Raw genomic sequence first — 22,834 nt, 5'->3', positions numbered from 1 at the left:
TAACGTGTTGCAGAAAGTTAAAGGGGTTGTCCCGCGAAAGCAAGTGGGTCTATACACTTCTGTATGGCCATATTAATGCACTTTGTAATGTACATTGTGCATTAATTATGAGCCATACAGAAGTTATAAGAAATTATTCACTTACCTGTACCGTTGCTAGCGTCCTCGTTTCCATGGAGCCGTCTAATTTTCAGCGTCTAATCGCCAGATTAGATGCGCTTGCGCAGTCCGGGTCTTCTTCTTTTCTGAATGGGGCCGCTCGTGCCGGAGAGCGGCTCCTTGTAGCTCCGCCCCGTCACGTGCCGATTCCAGCCAATCAGGAGGCTGGAATCGGCAATGGACCGCACAGAAGCCCTGCGGTCCACCGAGAGAGAAGATCCCGGCGGCCATCTTCAGCAGGTAAGTAAGAAGTCACCGGAGCGCAGGGATTCAGGTAAGCGCTCTCCGGTGTTCTTTTTTAACCCCTGCATCGGGGTTGTCTCGCGCCGAACAGGGGGGGGGGGTTAAAAAAAAATAAAAACCCGTTTCGGCGCGGGACAACCCCTTTAAACTTTGCTACATCTGCAGAACACGTGGTGATAATGAGATTTTCATAGACTTATAAAATCAGTCAGAATATTCCAACTTTTGTAATTGCATAAAAGAAATGTAAGAGGTGATCCCATCCAAGACAATTATTCCCAATCCAGAAAATAAAGGGGTAAATGTTTGATCACTGGGGGTCCAGTTTTCCCAGAACAGAGCCAAAAATGCCCCATGTGAATGAAGCGATGATGCGCATGTGTAACCACTGCTCCATTCACTTCTGTGAGACGGAAGAAGATTGCCTATCACATTGATCTCTGCCCATCCCATAGAAGTAAATGGAGCGATGGTCAGGCATGTGTATTGCTGCTCCAATCACATGGGGCATTCTGGGGTGCTGGGCGTCCCAATGATCAGATCACAATGATCGGACATTTCCGATTATGTTTTTGGTGGTAAAACCCCTGTAGGGCCAGATTCACACTATGCTTGTAGTTAGGGCTGGAGCAGGGTCTGCAGGCCATGGAAGGAAACGCTCATGACAGGATTTGTAGGGCAGGTGTATGGAGTTAAAGGGTTAAGTGAATGGGCAGAGTTTTAGGAGAATCAAAACCATTGCTCTGTGCGAGGGAGTGGTATTTAGCACGGGGACAGATTTGGGATAGTTTAACAATCCTCAGTAGCCCAGCCATGGCGGAGATCGAAGGAATCCTCGAGTAGCTCCAATTCACAATAAGCAGCAGTGGCTGCCGCCGGCCCCATTGAAGACAATGGACGATGGGAAGGCACACCCAGAAATAGGACATGCCGCAATTCGTTTCCTGCATCGCGATGTGATCTGGGAAAACATCACTTGTTTTGGTAGGAGAGTGCTTGCAGTGCAGAACAAGTCAACAGATTGTGATATTGGTGCTGGGTATACCAAATGAAGAGCTGCACTGACAATCTCAGCTCTAGTACTGTGTATCCCTGAAAATAAGACACTGTCTTGCATTAATTTTTGCCGTAGGAGAGGCACAGTGTCTTATTTTTTTGGAGGGGGGGGGTTATACTCCTCTGGTCCGCGGCGTCTGGGTCCCTGGTGCTGCTGATCTCCGGCTGCGATGCGGCAGGCTGCAGTGTCCTCTGTGTTCACACAGAACTCTCCTCCAATCATCAGAATCGCGGCAGCACTCCGCTGGATCCAACCACAATAATGGGAGAAGGCAAAGAAATAATGCGCAAAAAGCTCACACAGGAGGACCCGACTTGAATACCCCGCCTCCAGCAAGCGAGTGCTGTGATTGGCTCACGAGCACTGTGGCTCAGCCAATCACATCCATTCAGTGATGTCATTCACTGAATGGCTGTAAATGATCGAGTTCCAGCTGTGATTGGCTGGAGCTCGATTCAATCACAGCACTCGCTTGCTGGAAGCGGGGTATTCAAAACCCTGGCAAAAGAAGAGTTCTGTGTCAGTGCAGAGGACATGAGAGCCTCCCACAGCCCTGGGAACCAGCGCGAGAGGCTCAGACGCTGCCAGCTAGGTGAGTATTGGTGTTTTTACATTTTTTTTCAATTTGCGGGGGAAACGGTATGTGTTGATTGCAGCTGTGAATAAATTACTTACATACATCTATTGCAGTACAGTAAGGCTTGGACTTTAGTTACCTTTTGTATTAGAATGCAGCCATGTTTTATATGTACGGACATGGACTTCTAGATAGTATTGTGTTTGTCCTCCCTTTATTTTTATCCCTGATTCCAGACATAGAAATTCTCATGACATCTGGAATGTGGTGGAGTTGGAATTCTGTCCTTCTGCTTTCAGAGGGAGAGTGAAGGTCACATATAAGAAAACATCCTCCCCTCCGAAAGAACAAAAAAAAATAACTCTTACGTATGAATAAAAAGTTGCACCCCAGATTCTCTGTGTGCTGTGTGGGGGAGCGAACATTGACCTGTGCTAGTCTTGTCTGAAAATTGGATAAAAACATGACATGCTGTGATTTTTTTTTTCCATACTCAGACCTTTCGTTCACATAAGAAAGCTCCAATGTGCATACACCTGTTTAACCCTTTCCAATCCCCTGCCTGACGTCTAAAGACATTCTGATTGAAGTCTGTACAGCTCCGATGTCAGAAGACGTCCGGCAGGGTATTCTTACTGTAGATTACTGGCCGCTGTGTTGTCGGAGGCCTCTCCAGCATGTCCCATACCGCAGTACTGGCTCTAGCCAGCAGATGGGGCTATTGTATAATGGCAGAAAGAGAGACCACCCCTAGGAAACTCTGAATCCAAAATTGGATTGCAAAGGGTTAAATGAATAAGCGCTACTTCCATCTGATTTTCAGACCAATTTTTTTAATCTGAAAATCAGATGGAAAAAACAGCTTTGTCATGTACCCTTATAGAAGAAAGTACCGGTAAAAAAAATTTATTTCATATAGTTTACATATGTCTTTTCTAAGGGTATATTTTGGCACAGATTCTGCCCCAAAATCCACACCAAATCCGCATCCTATTCATTTTAATAGGAATCTGGATTTTTCTGACATGGATTTGAAATCCATCTTGCAAGAAAAATTGACATGACGTGTTACTCCTTAGGGCTTCAGCAGATGAGGGTGTTTTTCCTAGTTTTTGCGCGCATAACGTGGAGAGTAGAACCCATTCATTTCAATAGGTTCATTGTCACTTCTTTTTTTTTTTTTTTTGCCCCCATTGTTTTTGCAGGCACAAAAAATAGGACCTACTCTATCTTGTGCGTGTTTGCGCACCAAAGAGCCCCATAGAATTATATGGGAAGTGGGCAAACACGTACATCGGCACGAGCGGGTATGTGCTAAATGATGCGCATACCCGCAATCACCGGAAGTGCGTTAGGCTAATTAGGCATTTAAAGCACACCAGGGTGATTCCCCCACCCGTGTGAATGAGCGGTGCCTGCACAAATACACTCCTTCACTGTGCAAAAACATTGCGCAGGAGCGAACGTATTGCGTAAGACGCTCATCTGTTGAAGCCCTCAATGTGGATCCTTAATGGAAATTTCGCATGTGGTTTTTGCCAATTCACAAAGGCTAAATCTGCATCTGGATCTGCGGTGAAATATGGGACAGAGATAGGCGGTTCAGCCAATGATTTAGGCTGGGTTCACACAGGGCCACAGCAAAAACCGCGAGATTTCCGCCGGGAGAACAACCGCGGCGGCTGTGAAGCGGCCCGGCCGCTCGCTTTTCCGTTGCTGCCGGCGCTCTCATAGAGGAGAGCGCGGCTGCGACGAAAGTAAACAAAAAAGTAAAAGTAAACAGACATGCTGCATCTTTTAAAACCGCGGCTGCGGCCGCCGCAGCCGCGTTTTCAGCCAGACTTACCGCAGCGGATTGGCCGTCCCGTGTGGACGAGATTTCTGAGAAATCTCGTCCACATGGCTGGCTAATCCCGAGATTAGCGGCCGCGGCTGAATGTGCCGCGGCGAAATTACGCACGGCAAAACCGCGACAAATCCGCCCTGTGTGAACGCAGCCTTACAGGTAGAATCTGTAAAAAGCTTCACAATGGATTACATGGTGTGAACAGACCCGAACTTCATTTTGTAAAATCTTAGTGCTTCCTGAGTCACTACCACATGGAGAATACTAGGGCAGATAATATACTTACCAACCCATATACTAATGAAATACCTCCTCCGGTCTGATACTCTGTCGTCCCACATGACTGGCGCTGAGCTGAAACGAAACACCCCCCGGCAAAAAAAAACAAAACTCAACACACATTTGAACTATTGGGACTTGTCTGAAGTGACAGAGTAATAGGGTCCCCAGTAGTATCACCCTTAGTGGCCCCAATCGTAATAATGACTCCCTTACTGGCCACAGTAATAGTGACCCCTTTAGTGTGCCAAGTAATAGTGCCCCCTGTTAGTAATCTCAGTAGTAAAAGTGACCTTTATAGTGGTCCTAGTAATAATAGTGACCCCCATAGTGGTCCCAGTAGTAATAGTGACCCCGATAGTGTCCCCAATAGCAGTAGTACTTTTCCAGCCGGCCAACAAACAAGCATTTTATTCAGTCGGTCAGTAGCTCTGATTGGGAGGCCGCTGCTGTCATCAGTCTGTAATCCTTAAGCTATCTCCCCTGGGCTTGCACTACGTACAGACCGGTGTCTATGTGCAGGAATTCAGATTACGGAGCAAGGGTCAGGAGTCAGATTGATGACAGCAAAGGTAGGTCGTCCAACCCGAGCTACTGAACGAGTGAGTAAAAGGCTTGCTGCCCGGCCGGCTCACAGCTGACAATTATTTTTTACTGGGCATTAATAGAGTTTTCCATAAAAATATTGGCTTGTGCTCATTGCTTGGGCTGATCGGGCACTTACTGACAGCACTGGTATTCACTGGAGTAGGAGCGGAAGCTACTGCTCTGATCCCTGAGTAGTGGCCAATGCTTGTAATTGCAGTTACAGCTCCCATTTATTTCTGTGAGATCCCCACCTGCAGTTACAAGACCCGGCTACTATACAGGCGTTAGAGCAGTGGCTTCCACTCTGATCCCAATGTATACTGATGCTGTCAGTGGGTGTTCGATTAGCTGATCGTCCAGGGTCCCAAGCGGGGGACTCCAGCTGATCAACTATTGATGACCAATCCTGAGGATAGGTCATCGATAGTATTTTCATGGGAAACCCGTTTAATATTCCTGGTAAAAAAATAAATACCATCCAGGTGACAACTCGAGCACCGCCCCTCTAAGGTCATGCAGGCTGCTGCCTGAGGCATCAGCACAGGTCACCTTATAGTAGAGTTGCCCCTGCATTTGGCCATTTTTCCTTTTCTCAGTGATTTTAATCATGTATATTTATTAACCCTTTCCAATCCACTGTCTGACCTCTGAAGACATTATGACTTAAGGCTGTACAGCTCCGATGTTGGAAGACGTCCGTCAGGGTTCTCTTACTGTATATTGCCAGCACATCTGCTGTCGGAGCCTATCCAATGTGTCACCTCATGTAGTACTGGCTTTAGCCAGCATATAGCGCTGTTGTATAACAGCAGAAAAAGAGTAAGCCCCCTAGGAAAACCAGGATAGAAATTGGATTGGAAAGGGTTAATGTATAGAATTTGATTTTTGGAGCCTCCGATTGTATATAAAAGACATATATGACAAATGAGTGTGTCCCTGATCACATAACACTGCAGATGTCAGGCTATGGACCAATATGTTTGTATTTGGAGAGGAAACCCTAATTGGTACCACATGTAACTTCATGTAATGTAGATCCCTTCATTATTTATAATGGTAACATTGTAATATTATTCCGAACCCAAAATAGAGTCTGTTATCACAAGACAAACATCATTAACAGCAGATTAATTATTTAGAGTGGTCATTTCACATCATTACTTTCAGAACCTGTCCGATTTATTAATAGTTCATATAATATATAATACCAGGAGCGGTGCCAGATAATTTGTTGATGAAGGATGGTCATGTATGTACTTTTCCCCTTTCTATCCTCTCTCTTCTCATCAGTAGATAGAGGCATAATTACTAAAAATTAAAGGGCCACTCCAGTAATTTTTTTTCCCGTTGACTATATAGCTATGGCTGCATTCAGACGAACGTATATCGGCTCGGTTTTCACGCCGAGCCGATATACGTTGTCCTCGTGTGCAGGGGGGGGGAGGATAAAAGAGCCAGGAGAAGAAACTGAGCTCCCGCCCCCCCTCTGCCTCCTCTCCGCCCCTCTGCACTATTTGCAATGGGGAGAAGCGGGACGGGGTGGGGCTAATTTCCAAGAATTAGCCCCGCCCCCGTTCCGCCTTCCCCCATTGCAAATAGTGCAGAGGGGCGGAGAGGAGGCAGAGAGGGGGCGGTAGCTCAGTTCCTGCTCCTGGCTCTTCCATCCCCCCCCCTGCAGATGAGGACGACGTATATCGGCGTGAAAACCGAGCCGATATACGTTCGTGTGAATGCACCCTATCCCCCAGTATATATGTCAGCTAATGTTACCTTATTTAGTTATTTTCTTTCTATCTGAAATTCAGATGGTCATGTGGTCTCACTCAATTCTGCCAGCTTCGATCTACTTGTTTGAAACTTGTCAGTTTCTCAGCCTGTGTTATGTTATTGCATGTATCCTACCACAGAAACTGCCTAGAGGAGGTTACAGATGCTCCTGTCACAGTTACTGATGACCACACAGCTCCTGTCATACAGTTATAATAGAGGAGATCAGAGCTCACCCTCCTGACTGTATATTTATGGTCTGTAGCTTATTTAGTCTTCTATAGAAGGTAATGATAAATAAACTGTCCCCCCAGCAGGCGGAAATGGTATAGCTTTTAGCTAATACTTTGCTGATGCATTATGGAATTGATTTGAAAGTGTAAAATCCTACTCTCAAGATGGTGCCTGATAAGCATCAGACATGGGACTGCAGTACAGGAAATCAGGTGGGGGGGCAGGCATCAAAAATTGTGTTTTCACCTGTGTGGCTCTTTAAAATTAAAGAAAGAAATAACTTATTAATGTATACTTTTATGCCCACTAATTAGCTAGCCAGAGGCATAGCTATAGGGGGTATAAAGGTAACTACAGTATCCTACTCGGGCCTGGTCTCTGAGGGGACCTAAAGGCCCCTCTGCTGTATAAGAGGACACAAGTATTATAAATGTCACGTGGTTGGTGGTTGGACCCTGCTAGTGATTTTGTTTTGGGGCCCAGGAGCTACAAGTTTGGTCTCTGCACCCATCTACCTCCGCTTCTAGGGAAAGTATCAAGAGTAGAGATGAGCGAACGTGCTCGTTTAGAGCAATTACTCAATCGAGCATCGCTTTTTTCGAGTAACTGTCTACTTGGGCGAAAAGATTCGGGGGGCGGCAGGGTGGAGCGGGGAGTAGCAGGGGGGAACAGGGGGGAGCTCTCTTCCCCACCCCAACTCCCCACCGCAACCCCCGGCGCCCCCCGAATCTTTTCGCCTGATTAGGCACTTACTCGAAAAAAGCGGTGCTCGATTGAGTAATTCCTCTAAACGAGCACGTTCGCTCATCTCTAATCAAGAGTAATTGAATTTTCTCCATTCCTAGATAATTTGTCTAACCGTGAATTGATGTACGCTTGGATCATTGGCAATGCTTATGTAGCCTTTTCCGGCTTCTGAAAGTTGTTTGCATCAAGGCATAGTTCTCACTAAGCAATCTTTCTTAAAGGCTATGGAAAGCTTTATGCATGAAAAACCAATACATATGTATCTTACTAAGGCTAACTTTACACGGGCAAGTGTGATATTGGACTGTAAATCATCGCCTGGTAACGCGCTCACCAACACGCCATTTCCCCGCAGATGCGAGGCGTTTTTATATCAAAACCGCCTCACATCACTTCGGGGAAGTAGGATCGTGGAATTTCTCCCATTGTTTTCAATGGGGAAACCCCGCATTGCATCGCATGCACCTAGCACAAAGCGTGATGCTGCTGCCGGACCCATTGAAAACAATGGGCGATGGGAAGGCACACCCAGAGATAGGACGTGCCACAATTTGTTTCCCGCATTGCGATGTAATCCGGGAAAGCATCACTCATGTGCATGACCCCATTCAAAAAAACAGGGTTCATATTTATGTGAAATGTGTGCATCTCGCAGTGCGAGAATCTCACCCCTAGCAATGAACAAATTTCGTACAACAATCTCCTCATGTGAAGCCGGCCTTAGTCCCTGCAGAAAAAAAATGAAGCACTTATCCGTTTTTTTGCATTAAGAATTCCTTCTCATGCATTTAGAAAACCTTCTACTTGGTTTGCAGGCTCTCCTCCATTCAACTTTCTGACTGGGGGCGCATTCTAAGCACTGATCTAAATTGCACAAGCTCAGCCCCCTCTCCCCTTTCTTCTTGCAGAGGCTGTGTAGCATAACCATGCCCACTCAATACTGCACAGCTATGTCTCTGTCTATCTCATCCTCATCGAGAGTAGTTGCTGCTCTGTTCAAACCATCAGAAATTTTTAATGAAAACCAATTATAAAAAAAAATCTTAATTTCCAAAAACACACTGATTAAAAGAAAATGTTACGTTCATGCAGGACTTATCTACTTTGCCTGCACAAATGAACCAAGACATAACGGTCCAAGTCAGATTACATTAATAAGCATTAAAGGGAAAGTTATGACAAGAATTGCCCTGCATCTCGCACTTAGGGCCTAGTCTGCCCCTTGATGGAAAGTAGGAAAGACAACAGAACTAGACAGATGTAAGATAAACTCAATAGGTACTCAACACACAGATGTCGCATGCTCACCCCATACATCAAACAAGACATGGATACAGGCGTGCGCACACCTAGGGATAAGAGGGGATTTTAACGTTCACACACCTACGGATGTAGGAGATTCAGGCATCCTCACACCTATGAATGGAGGGGATTCAGTCGTTCACACACTATGGGCGAAGGGGAACAAAAAACACCAAGCATGAATTCCAATCTGGATCTAGGCAAGCACTGGCAGAACATAGAGTCTAGATTCAAGCACCAACAAGCAGACTATACACATCTGACACAACATGGAACTAGATTCACACACTAAACTGGATCCCGAGCTGCATAGCACGCATCCTCACACAAACAGTTAGACTACAGAATGACCCATACTCAGGAATGAGTGTCACTGGGTTAAATATACTCACACCATGGTTGATTGGCCAAACAAGAGACACACCTCCGTGTTAACCAATAAGTCCATACACCAAAGGAGATGTCACAGTAGAGTTGTACATAGCCTTAAAGGAAAACAGATTTTTCATTAACCAGTCTCTGTGCACCTTTATTTAATGGGCAAAGCATCTGTGAAACCTAAACTTCCAATCTCATTAATTGAAAATCCCTTTGTCGACTAACTCTTGGAAAAGTCATTAACACGGAGGTTCACATATTTTTTTCTTCCTGCAATGTAGATGGTTACACAATGTGCTCAATACAATAGCTACTACTGTGTGATACAGGTACACCTAACTTAGATGCTACAAATACATAGATCTTCATCAAGGTACACCTCACGCCTCATCAATGTCTCTGATTTTTCGTGACTTGATAAGTTGGGATCCCAGGAAGCCATTTTCAGAGCAGATGGCCGATCCACTCAAAAAGTGGACTCTATATTCTGCTTAAAGTCCGAGAAATGGAACCGTTCCAACTATGGCTGAGAATGTATTACATCTGGAGATGTTTGCAGTGAAGGAAGCTGCATGAGCCGGTGCGTTAGACACATGAAAGCAAAGAGGATTAGGATTTTTCTGTGCCCGGGCTTTTAGTGCAGTGCTTGGGGAAAAAAAGCATTAATAAGTCAAATGGCTCTTATCGCTTCTTGTGCTTTTCTACTTGTTTTCACATTCCACTGAAAAGCTAATCAATCTTCATTCAGCTCTTAGCCCTTCTCTAATTGGGATCGTTCTTTCCGCATGTATTGCAGAAATGATACATACAAAAGAAAATGTTATTACTGCTGGCATGCTAATATCTCCGGAACCATTCAGTACAACATAAGGCTGTGTCTATAATGCTGAGAGAAGTCTTCAGTAATGTAACCCAATCAGAAATATATACAAGTTCCATAGTAAGTACCAGTGGCGGATTAAGTGCATCATAACCCGTGGGGTGTTCAGAAAAGTGGGCACCCCAAAGTATTTATAGTCAGCTAGATCACTATTGGGGTCTGATTACACAATGCAATCAAATCATGGTGTATTGCTGGGGCAAAATAGGCTGAACTGGATGGACATATGTCTTTTTTCGACCTAACATACTACGGTAGGTTACTGCAAAATTGCTGCAAAATGCTGCCTTTTTGTGATATTGCTGCAAATTCCAGAAATTTTGCTGCAATTTTGTTGTAAGTGAGGCAATAAAGCACAATCTGACGGCACTATGTGAATAGATCCATATAGTGATGTTTACTTAGTTATTACTGATGCAAGAACTTTTGAAAAGTTTATTTTTCTGGTTCACCGAATTTCAGGAAAAGGTTTAGTTTGGTCTGAATAAGTTTGAACTGAACCTTCACATATAATAATGATCCCTGCCAAGTAGTGGTACAAAAAGTAGTAGTATGGTGTTTAGTGTAGTTTTGGAGATAGACACCTCTGGGACCAGCACCTATCAGACAGTTATTGTATATTCACAGGATATGCCATAAATATACCGCTTTTCTGAATACATGGAGTTCATTTGTATGCATCGGTGGTCAAAAGGCCCTTTTATACGCAACAATTATCGCTCCAAATTCATTCAATCGGCCAAAAATGAGTGGTAATTGTTACAAGTAAACGTGGGCATCGTGCAGTTTTCGTTTGAACGATGATTTTATGTTAACTTAAAATCCATCATTCAATCACTGAGAGCTAAAGCAAACACATTTTTCTCTCAATAGACCGCACGCTGTTCTCTCCATGCAATGTTTACACTAGCCAGGAGAGAACAATGCAATCTGCCGCAGCCCCGAGGAGAACAGTGCAGCTGTTTGCACAGCTGGGTGTGTGTTTAAACACAGACTGGGCTCTGCAAAAAGCTCCTGGAGGCCCTTTTATATGCAAATGAAGATGATAAAGTGCATGTAAAAGGGTTTTAAGACACTAAGTAATACTCTAATTGGTCAGTACTATTCACATGGCAGCACAGGCCAATCAAAGCAGTGTATAGTGTTTTAAGGCCCATTTATTCGTTCATCGCTGACTTCAAGCCAGCTTGAAGTCAGTGATGTGTCTTATCAGGACCGCATGCTGAGCTCTCAGTGGGATAGTATTCTTTCAACTGCAGTCCCACTGGAGAACCATGAAGCTGAATGCAGATAACAGCTGTTATCTGCATTCAGGGAAAGGCTTCATTTGCATGCTAATAAACTCTTAAGTAGCTGAGTAGCTACTTAAGAGTTTATGCAAAATGATCGCTCAAAACTGACACTTAAACTGAAGTTTGAGCAAATTTTGAGCGATCATCGTTGCGTCCAAATGGGCTGTTAGACAATGAGAAGATGGAGGAATGCCTCTGTAGCACCACCTTTTGGAAGGCATTATTCCTGCAAGTCATTTTCTGACCTTTTAACAAGCCTAGTAACAATGACTAGGAATATAAGCCCAAGTCAGAATCTTCTCCAGAAGGAAACAATAAACCATGTACAGACAGCTGTTTCAAGGTATTTGCTCCTTATCAGTGTGCAGTAGGTTGCTGGTTGCGTGGGTGAGAAACTTAGTTTATGGTGCTCATACCTGCTGAGAGGTTCCTTTTAAAGGGGTTATCTGGGGGCATAGTGTTACATAAAAGCTTGCTCAGCTTGCAGCAGTAAAAGCATAGACTACATACCTGCCCATCCGCTCTTCCCCGCTGCTGAGGCTCTCCATCCCGACTGAACTTCACTCGATGAGTGATGATGATCTGACACTCAGTCACACTAATGCTGCATCTATTCACTGGCTGGGGGGAGCCAGTGATTGGCTGCAGTGGTCACTTGTTGAGGATGTCATGCCTGACTCCCTGCACCAGGTATAGAAGACCAGTGGGGACTGGACAGCCACTGGGGTTGCAGCAGCGGGGAGCGCAGAAGGGTGAGTATGTATTCTGTGATTTTACTGCTGCAAGCTGAGCAAACTTTTGAGTAACACGATGTCCCTGGATAACCCCCTTTAAGCTGCTCCATGCTTGGAAACATTATTTGCAAACAAATTGTGAACATATTTTTCTTTTGTTTCTATGGATGTTTCAAGATTGTTTTGACATTGTTTTCAAAATGTTTGTCAGCTCTTTGTAAAATGTTTCCAAACAGTTTGCAAACACATTTTCATGTTTTTGAAGAAAGAAACAATGTTTCTTGTTTCTCATGTCAACAAAACTTGTGAAAAATACTCCCACCCCTGATGTGCTGTGCTGTTTTAACATCTTGGTCTTTTTGCTGTCTGTATGTGTAATTGACAGCTCACAGACAGCACATGGACCCATTAAAGTCCAATGCGCTACTAGATGGGTGTCTAGTAAAGTGGCCATTCAATGTTCACTATCTTACCAAGGTAATTGAACACCCGAGTAAGAATCAAAAGCAGTATTTATTTCCCTATGTTAATACTTAGTGGGGCTCCTTCTGGCCCTAATGACATGGGGTGCTCTCTGTGACATAATGTCTACTGACATCTGCTACACTTAAGCTGGTATTTCCCTCCATTCATTCTGCAAAGTTCTCACAAGGAAGATGCATTGCTCATCATTGGACAGTTGAGCATAAAAGAATGTTCTATAATGTGACGGCTCAGGTTACTCCATCTTTAAATCAGATGGAGGAACCTGGTATGGAGGATGCCTGGGGAATGCCTTTTGGGAGTATGCTGTGCAAACAATTAAGTACGTCAGAAATTCTGGTCCGGAGATGTTTTACGCGGCAGAGCTTTGGTCCGTTGGTTGTAGTGACAAGAACCATGAACACGGAGGTGTACCCTGACATTGTAGACAATGATGTGTTGCTGACAATGTGACAATACTCTGGGAATGGTCGGCCATACTTCCAACAAGACAATGCTGTGTTGCTTTGGTTTGAGGATATGGATGTTCCACGATTGGACCGGTTGCACAGAGTCCAGACCTTAACCCTACTGAACATCTCTGGGTAAAAAATGAAATGTCAGCAAATATGAACAGCATCCATCTTATTTGAAAGAACTCAACAGACGTTTGCAGGATGAATAAAGGGAAATACCAACTGAAGTATATCACATGTTAGTATGCAGCAGAGAATATCGGATGTCATTAGGTTCAAAGGCGTCCCGCTAAATATTAACATATGGCAATAAATACTCCTTTTGATTCTTGCTCAGGGGTCCAATTACTTTTGGTAGGAGAGGGCATGCTTTTTGTTGTTTTTCAGCATAATTCTGGTCTGTAAAATATCACATATGTAAAATTGCAGATAGTCCACTCCATAAATCCCATCCGGTAGTGAAGATGAAATCCCCATTCCCGCAAAGTTTGATTAAGTAATCATATTACACTTTCAGATTCCCTATTCTGTGATCAATTCACAATTATCAAACGACATGAAAGGCATTTATGGGTCAATCACAGTCTTCTACCAGGATGCGGTCTGTAATTTGCTGCCGTTGTAGTTGGCAAGATATGAATGCAATAAACTTTATTACTCTATTTTTTTGTAATTCACCAGGAACAAGGATAATAGTAATCTAATAGGCTTTAGGACAATTACAATCCAGCAGGAAGGCAGGTACTTGTAATCCACTGGAGTGTTTAACAACTGTAATCCATCTGGATTATGGGTAGCCCACTTCTCCTGAGGTTAATCCCCTTTAAGGACATGGACAGTTTTTGTTTTTTCATATTTGATTACTATTCCATTTTTTCAAAAAATCATTACACTTTTATTTGTCCGTTGTCATGGCTCCCAGAGGGTTGTTTTTTTGCAAGATGAGTATTTTTTCAATAGTATCATTTAATGTACCATATAATGTGCCGAGGAGCTTGTAAGAATTTTTAAGTGGCAAGAAATAAGAAAAAAAATAAATAAATAACACAATTAAATGAAATGTAATAAAAGTTCCCTTAGACTCATATGGGAGCTGAAAAAGAGGGGGGAGGGAGTTTACCTTCGTCCGGCGCTCAGGAAAAAAGACAGCTGGCTCTATTTAAGCTATTAGAGGTCAATCAACAAAATTCTGCGCTGCAGCGTATTTTTTTCGCGGCTATTCTTTAGTAATGCGATTTTACGGCACGTGCAGTGGCCGTAAAAATGCATATGCTCATGTGAATGAGTCCCAAGGCATGCTGCAGGCACGTCTTAGTGGTCCAAAATACATGCCAGTTCTGGGGGGTCTTCAGAAGGCCATGACACTCAGATAGCACCCCAAGATCTCCTCATGATAGTGGGGCCAATATAATTGCTGCTGTCAGAACTAACAGTGGCTTTTAAAGAATTATCAGTCGCGACCGGCGTGAACTTTGATTGTGGCTGCCGCTACCCAGTATTAGCTGTCAAGGATAACTGACATCCACGTGCACTTAGGATGTATGTACCTATTTGTCCTGTAGCAGGAAAGGATTAATTTTTCCTATACTCAGTCAGGAGTTTTTGGATAATGACCCTGTTGTTGTCCCTGAGTGCGTGGGTCCAAGAGGGTCTCACTGAATTTCTTGTCAGAAGTAGTAGGAACTAAGTGTGGTTTTGACACTAGGGGATTAGTCTTACTCAGGTCACTGTCTTCTTCACTCAAGACAGAAGATGGTGACACTTTCATGAAGACACTTTACAAGTAGACTTCTTTCAGACTTGGCGGCTGCACACAATAAATCCTGGCCATCTGACCTCTCGCTATACATCAACATCCCTCTCTAAACAAGCCTGATGCCAAAACATCATATAACCACAGTCCATTTACCAACACACGAAGCCTCTAGCCAACAGCTGAGAGAATCATCTCCCTTTGTCTAAACCTCAACAGGTACAACATAATCAGTAGAGGCACCCCTTCTCTGCCAGAATACTATTAAAAGGCCCTCTACTGGCCATCTCTGGTATTCTTTCAACAGTGGAGTTAAAGGAGATGTCCCGCGCCGAAACGGGGTTTTTTTTTTTTAAACCCCCCCCCCCGTTCGGCGCGAGACAACCCCGATGCAGGGGTTAAAAAACCCACCCGCACAGCGCTTACCTGAATCCCGGCGGTCCGGCGTCTTCATACTCACCTGCTGAAGATGGCCGCCGGGATCCTCTGTCTTCATGGACCGCAGGGCTTCTGTGCGGTCCATTGCCGATTCCAGCCTCCTGATTGGCTGGAATCGGCACGTGACGGGGCGGAGCTACACGGAGCTACACGGAGCCCCATAGAGAAGAGGAGAAGACCCGGACTGCGCAAGCGCGGCTAATTTGGCCATCGGAGGGCGAAAATTAGTCGGCACCATGGAGACGAGGACGCCAGCAACGGAGCAGGTAAGTATAAAACTTTTTATAACTTCTGTATGGCTCATAATTAATGCACAATGTACATTACAAAGTGCATTATTATGGCCATGCAGAAGTGTATAGACCCACTTGCTGCCTCGGGACAACCCCTTTAAGGGCTCCTTCATGCGGACATATTAGCGAATGCAAAATTTGCGCATGCAATACACAGTGAATAGAACCCATTGATTTCAATTTGTTTGTTCACATGCACATATTTTGCGTGCACACTTTCCGCTGCGCAAAAAAAGATTCTATCTATGTGTGCATTTACGGTCATCATAAGCGTCTATTGGGGGCGTGCAAATGCGTGCGCAATGTGCAACGGGATGCACGAAACGCACAGTAAAAAGCACCGTTATGTGCGCAAAAAAGCCTAGTTTATAACTCAAAAAAGTTGCGCTATAGCATGTGCAATTGCACTTATGCCTGTGTGAAACCGGCCTTAGGTAGCATTCCTGAAGCTCTATGATTCCATCTGGGGTTACATCACAGGTTCCGGAAATGGCAGAACCCTTGAACGGAACCAAATAGAAGCATTCACCGCCATTAGTGACACGGACACCCCTTTGGTATCCATATGACATGGATTACATTTGTTTACATTTCCATTTTATTTGGAGTATTGCATAGCTTTCTCGATGGAAGTGAACATAAACCTTGGCAAACGCTGAAATGGCAGTTTTCGGTACCCATGACATAAACCCAGATAGAATCCTACAGCATGTACAGTGTGTGATCCGGTCAAAGATGGCTGAGATAATGACCCAGACACAGAAGGGTTAACCAGAATGGGCGTTTACTCACTATAAGGCTACTTGACATTAGACAATGCTGACTTGGATACATAATAACTGGAGACCTGAGAACCAAATGAGTCTAATTTCCCTGCTGCAGATTGTACATTTCCGCTAACGTCTCAGCCTTGTCAGTCTGAGACAATCACAAGTCATTTCCAGAACACTTTCTCATCTCCTCCTTCTCAGGTATATTTGCATTCTCCGCAGTATATAAAATGTAAAAGGAAAGTGACAATCTAATCAGCAAGTAAAATAAAGGACGGCTTTGCATCTATAAAGGCTCATTTTATGTAGATTAAACACAAGTTTCTTCAGTTTACATTTGGCAGAGAATGGGAATATAATGGAAAGGGGGAAAAGAAGGAGAAGTGAACAGAAAGAGTAGAAACTTTAAAGGGTCTTTCCGGTCAATTTGTATTGGATAGGTCATCAGCAGTTGATCAGTTGGGGTCCACCGCTTCGGATGCCAACCAATCAGCTGTTTGGGCGTCACTGCCACCGCGAAAGGGCAAGTTTTCAGTGTGTCCGGAAAAGATAGCGCATACAGAATACACAGGCTAGTCCCACAGACTCTTATGGAAGCCCATGAGAGCTGCTGGAAAAGGGAGGTAGGAGGGAGTTTAGCAGCGTCTCTGCTAAGCTCTCTCCCCCTTTTCGCCCCTTGCCGGCTGCCTGCAAAGGGATGGGGTGGGAGTTTAGCACACTAGCTTTGCTAAGCTCCCGCCCCCTCCCATTGCCATCAGCCAGCAAGGGGCGAAGAGGGGACTGGAGCTTAGTACACTAGCTCCCGTCCTGCTCCCTCCTATTGCCGTCAGCCAACAAGGGGCGGAGAAGGGGAGGGAGTTTGGAAGAGCTTTTTGGTCACCCTGTCTCCAATAAAAAAATTCAGAAGTTACTCCACAAAAACAAGGCTTCACACAGCTGCACCAATAGAAAACTAAAAATGTTATAGGGGTTAACAGATGGCGAGAGAAAGCAATTTTTTTTTCTAAAAAGGTCTTTTTTTAGCACAACATAAAAAATATATAAATTTGGTAACGCCGTAATCATACTAACCCACAAAATAAAGATAACATATCATTTCTATTACAATGTGAACGCTGTAAATGCAAACTGCCTCCCAAAAACTGTTAAAAAATTGCAGCTTTTTTCCATTTTAACCCCACTTAGAAAGTTCGAAAAGTTTTTCAGTACATTATGCGGCATGTTAAATGGCACCATTGTATAACCTCTCCCGCAAAAAACAAGCCCTTATGTAGATATGGCGGCAGGAAAAAAAAAAGTCTATGAATTTTTGAAAGCTGGAAGGAAATAATGAAAACGCAAAAACGAAAAAAAACCTGCAGCGGGAAAGGGTTAAAGAGTAGAGATGAGCGAGCATACTCGGTAAGGCGATATACGAGAGAGAGCATCACCTTTTTCGAGTACCTGCTGGCTCGTCCCTGAAGATTTGGGGGGGAGCGCGGGGGTCGGGGGCGGCGCGGGGCAGCGAGGGGGAGTGGGGAGGAGAGTGAGAGAGATCCCTCTCTCTCTCCCTCCTGATCCCCTCTGCAACCCCCCGCTCATCCCCGCGGCCCCCACGAAACTTCAGGGACGAGCTAGTTGGTACTCGAAAAAGGCGATGCTCTCTTGCCTTACCGAGTATGCTCGCTCATCTCTATTAAATGGAAAGGGAAAGTATTAGGTAAGTGTAATGTCACTGTATTATGTGACAAGTTATCAAGGGATATCAAGAAAAGTATCATGAAATGTGCAGTAAAATAATCTGGTTTTGGGTTCGGAAATCCTTCGGGGGTGACATAAAATGGTAAATATGGAGGGAAGGAATAAAAGGGTGTAATTCCTTCTACTGATATGTCATTAATAGGTCGGTGGAGACAAGGTTAGCAGCCATGAGTCCGTTGTGCTGCAGTATTGTATTAAAGGTTAGAAAACATAGCAACAGTTTAAGAAAAGGTCCACACTTTGTGCAAATACCCTTTACAAAATAATGAAAGCACTGAGGAGACGCAGCGCTCTATAAAAGAGGTCGGCAAAAGTATAAGTAAATGTCAATCAAGTCAAAATTGGAAATCTGTGAAGCACGGAGGATTTTTACAGCAATTACACAAAAAGGTGGAGGTTACTTCTTGCCTATAGATCCCAAATCAGGAAGAAGAAACTTGTATTCTTTTAGATTTAAAGTGACAGCATTCACTTCAATATAGTAATATAGAAAGCTTTATACGGTATATGCACAGGAGACTTATGTAATATCCTATAGGTTTGAACTATCTTGTATAGTTGAAGAGGATCTGTCACCCCTTCGGATATGTTTGCTTTAGTATATACTTGTAGTATTCATGAAATAGCAATGATGGAGAGCTCTCTTTGATGGACCCAGCCCATCCATGTGTTGCATCATTTGTCATTCATTGGCATGTAGTACTAAGGTATTTTCAAGGCCATGGAGATATAAGGTCAACCCTAAACTATTCCTGGTGATAACAGCTGGTTTCTAAAACCAGATCCGCGGCAAACAGCTAATCCCCGGGTTGTGTTCAATTCTGGATTCAACAACTCCTATTGGTCAACCATACATGGTTTAATATTGTGGAAGACTTAATTAAGAGGTTCACACTGCATTTCAGTGTGCACTTAGTCTTTCCATCACAGGGTTCCAATTGAAACACCGAAAATGGTGTGCAGACGGAAGCCTTGATGAAAAAGTGGGCCTTTGTTAGGCAAACAGAGACTAAGGCCTCGGTCACAGGGGCGTTTTTTCGCGCGATTTGCGGATCGCATGACGGATGCGCATCTGCAAATCACGTGACTGGGGCCGAGGATTCGCCGAAAAATTTGCAGCTAGCAGCGCTTTCGGCTAAAGGGCCCAGTGTTGCCCGCTATCCTCTGCCACAGCTGTGGCACAGCTGTGGCAGAGGAGAACGATGTTCACCCATTGAATTCAATGGAGCCGGCAATACAGCCGGCTCCATTGAAAGCAATGGGCTGCCGGCGAGCGCGGGATGAATTTTCGGGAAGGGCTTAAAAATATAAGCCCTTCCCTGAAAACCATCCTAAAATGTGTAAAAATAAAAAAAAAAAGTATACTCACCTTTTTCCTGCAGCCGGAGTTCAGCCGTGTCCGGCCGGCAGTTCTCCTGAGCTGCTCTGTGTAGTATTCAGCAAGCGGGGATTTAAAATCCTCGCCTGCTGAATGGGCTGGCTCTGATTGGTCACAGCCCTCACCAATCAGAGGCAGCTCTCACTCACCCATTCATGAATTCATGAATGGGTGAGTGAGTGCTGCCTCTGATTGGCTGAGCGCAGGGACCAATCAGAGGCAGAGGAGAAGGATCTTTAGTATATGTTCTCAATGGGGTCGGCGCTACTACCGCCAGCCGCATTGAGCGCATATATAGAACACAATGAATCGCAGAATGCAGATAGATCATGGGTTTACTTGACCCCAACTTACAGAATTATAGATTCCTATGATGTTTTGACTTGAATTCAGTAGAGTTGGGACAGTTGGGTCATAACCCTCGTCTTGGTACTTGCTTGCCCTTATCACCTTTCCATAATCCTTAAACTGTTATAATGTCCCACATCCATGTTTTCTTATAATTTATTAATTATAGTTCCCTACACCGATTCTCAAATCTATTAAAGTCAGGTAGGCAGCCAGTCCAGTCTGGGCCTTCACTCTCAAGGAGTCCCGTAGCAGTTGCATACTCTGTATTTATGGCAATTGGATTTTGCCCTGTTTATAATTAAACTCTATGGCTGTTTTACATGTTTAATACTTGTGGTAAAAAACATTTATTTTTCTTGTAGGTGAAATGTAAACCTCCTAGTTCCCAAGTCACAAGCAGTCAACATGGTTTATGGAGAATTCTTTCATAGAACCAGAAGTGATGATGAAGTGGTGAAGTTGAACGTTGGGGGCTTCAAGCAATGTGTGGCTCATAGAACCCTTCAAAGATTTCCTCACACCAGACTTGGAAAACTACTCAATTGCCATTCCGAAGAAGCCATACTTGAACTCTGTGATGACTACAACGTAATCGATAAAGAATATTACTTTGATCGGAACCCTTCTCTTTTTAGATATATTTTAAACTTTTACTACACGGGAAAGCTTCATGTCATGGAGGAATTATGTGTTTTCTCTTTTTGCCAAGAGATAGAATACTGGGGGATTAATGAGCTCTTCATTGATTCTTGTTGTAGCAACAAATATCAGGAGAAGAAGGAAATTCTAGTGGAAAAGAACTGGGATGATAAAAGTGATGTCATTAGTATGGACTCCTCTTCTGACCAGTCATCTGTTTTTGAAAAAGAACTGGAGTTGTTTGATTCTCAAAAATTTGGAAACATTCGTAGGAAAATATGGATTCGACTAGAAAACCCTGCATTCTCTCTAACGGCCAAGCTTTTTGCCATCTCTTCATTAAGTGTCGTCTTAACTTCCATCGTAGCTATGTGCATCCACAGCATGCCTGAGTTTCACAGGTTCGATGACAATGATCGAGAACTAGAAGATCCAGTCCTCGAAGTGGTGGAAATAATATGCATTGTGTGGTTTACTGCTGAGCTTGTTGTACGACTTGCTGTAGCTCCTTCTCAGAAAAAATTCTGGAAGAACCCCATGAACATTATAGATTGTGTTTCCATCATACCATTTTTTGCCACCTTAGTTGTAGACACCAAGGACACTGAGAATGAAGGGATAGAAAACATGGGTAAAGTTGTTCAAATACTCCGACTTATGAGGATATTTCGAATACTAAAGCTTGCAAGACATTCTGTTGGGTTGAGATCTTTAGGAGCTACTTTAAGACATAGCTACCATGAAGTTGGGCTTTTACTTTTATTTTTGTCTGTTGGGATTTCAATATTTTCAGTCCTTGTTTATTATCTGGAAAAAGATGATGAATTGTCTCCTCTTGAGAACATTCCTATCTGCTGGTGGTGGGCTACCATTAGTATGACCACCGTTGGCTATGGAGACACTCACCCGGTTACTTTATATGGGAAGCTCGTTGGTAGTGTTTGCATTATTTGTGGAATACTAGTGGTTGCTCTTCCCATAACAATTATTTTTAACAGATTTTCTAAATACTATCAAAAGCAGAAAGCAATCGATGTGGACGGGTGTAATGAGGATGAGCCAAAAGAAAAATTTAACGATCTCCCTTATTTCAACATTAGAGATATATATGCAAGAAGGATGAATTCCTTTATTTCAAGTCTTTCTTCTGTTGGCATTATTGCAAGCAATGACTCAACAGATGCTTCCAGTATCCAAGAAATGGAGGATTCTTACAATTAGGAGTCTTAATTTTCTGTGCTTGCCATGATTTCGCACATGTTACCTTTTGCTACCTCCGTCTCCAGAACTTAGAAGCTTTCTTTTAAGTTTCCAAGTGTCATTTGGCTCTTCATAGCACTTAATTCTCAGGGTATGACTGGTAGCCATATTTTAGAACATATATTGCTACGAAATTATATTCAATGTTGTAGCACATGCTTTGTTTTATTTTTAAGGATATTTTATAATTTGCCTCTTTAATGTTTTATTTTTTTACATAAATTTTTTATGAAAAACAAAGATCTAAGAATATTTTAGTGAATGCACATGAAATAGATATTTATTTTACCATTTGGTGGAGGTTGATAGATAGTTCGGAAAAATGGTTTAGCTTCTTAACTTTTAAAGGGGACCTCCAGGCTAATGCTATTAGTGCTAATTATGTATATAATTCATAAAACAACCACCTACCTGAAATTACAAAATCATTAAGTCATTTGGCTGGGCTTTTTACAAACAAGGAATTGATACAACGAAGAACTTTGTATAACTATCTCTCTTCTATTCACAATTCTGATTGGACAGTTTCTGTAACCGGAGTCGGTGGGTTGATTTATGTTGGTATTTTGGGTTGATACAGCAGCATTTGAGTTGTTCTTCTCTAAAGCGACCTCTCTGGTTTCAGGACAAAATTCTGTCCCTGTCCTGGAGGGAGTGGAGGTATATGATCTACAGATGTTCTTCTCTTTTGGTCCTCTGATTTGCTGGTTTCCCTTGCAGTCTTTGGACATCTAAAATGGCTGATGCAATCTTCGGACTATCTAATCTCCACAATGCATTGGTAGTGTTAAGCTTCTAATGAGCTATACATGTTCTCTAATTGGCCAGGACTCCTGATGCAATCAGTGCACATTAGTTAGGCCCCCTGTCCACAGCCGTGATGGAATATCGCCAGCGATATTCCGCCGCGGGGGACGAGGCGGGAGCGCTGTCAGGTCTCTGCGGTGAGCCATGATTCTCCACTCGTGGACGCCGGCACTGCTCTTTCCATAGCAACGCTATAAATCGCCGGGGGATCATCGCCTGTGGACATGCAGCCTTAGTTGGAAAATTACATTGGCCATCCTGGACACCCGAAAATAAAAACATGGAATCAGCAGATCGGAGAGATAGAAGAGAAGTTTAACTGCAGGTGATTTACCTTCCACCCCTCTGGTCTTAAGACAGAACTCTGTCCAGAAACCGGAGGGT

At 43.7% G+C, this 22,834-nt stretch overlaps 1 protein-coding gene across 1 annotated transcript in view; it reads left to right on the top strand.

Annotated features, from left to right (window-relative positions):
• Nucleotides 1-21,726, top strand: part of KCNS3 (potassium voltage-gated channel modifier subfamily S member 3) — a 90,869-nt gene extending 69,143 nt beyond the window's left edge. Inside the window, exon 2 of the mRNA XM_066589175.1 lies at nucleotides 20,107-21,726. Within this exon, the coding sequence (XP_066445272.1) occupies nucleotides 20,150-21,604 (1,455 nt within the window). The 5' untranslated portion in view covers nucleotides 20,107-20,149 and the 3' untranslated portion in view covers nucleotides 21,605-21,726. The remainder of the gene's footprint in view (nucleotides 1-20,106) is intronic.
• Nucleotides 21,727-22,834: the final 1,108 nt, after the last annotated feature.

The sequence above is a fragment of the Eleutherodactylus coqui genome, chromosome 1 (genome assembly GCF_035609145.1).
Source record: "Eleutherodactylus coqui strain aEleCoq1 chromosome 1, aEleCoq1.hap1, whole genome shotgun sequence".
Classification (NCBI taxonomy): Eukaryota; Metazoa; Chordata; class Amphibia; order Anura; family Eleutherodactylidae; genus Eleutherodactylus; species Eleutherodactylus coqui.
The sequence above is the reverse complement of the archived record's forward strand: the minus strand, read 5'-3'. Positions and strand labels throughout refer to the sequence as shown.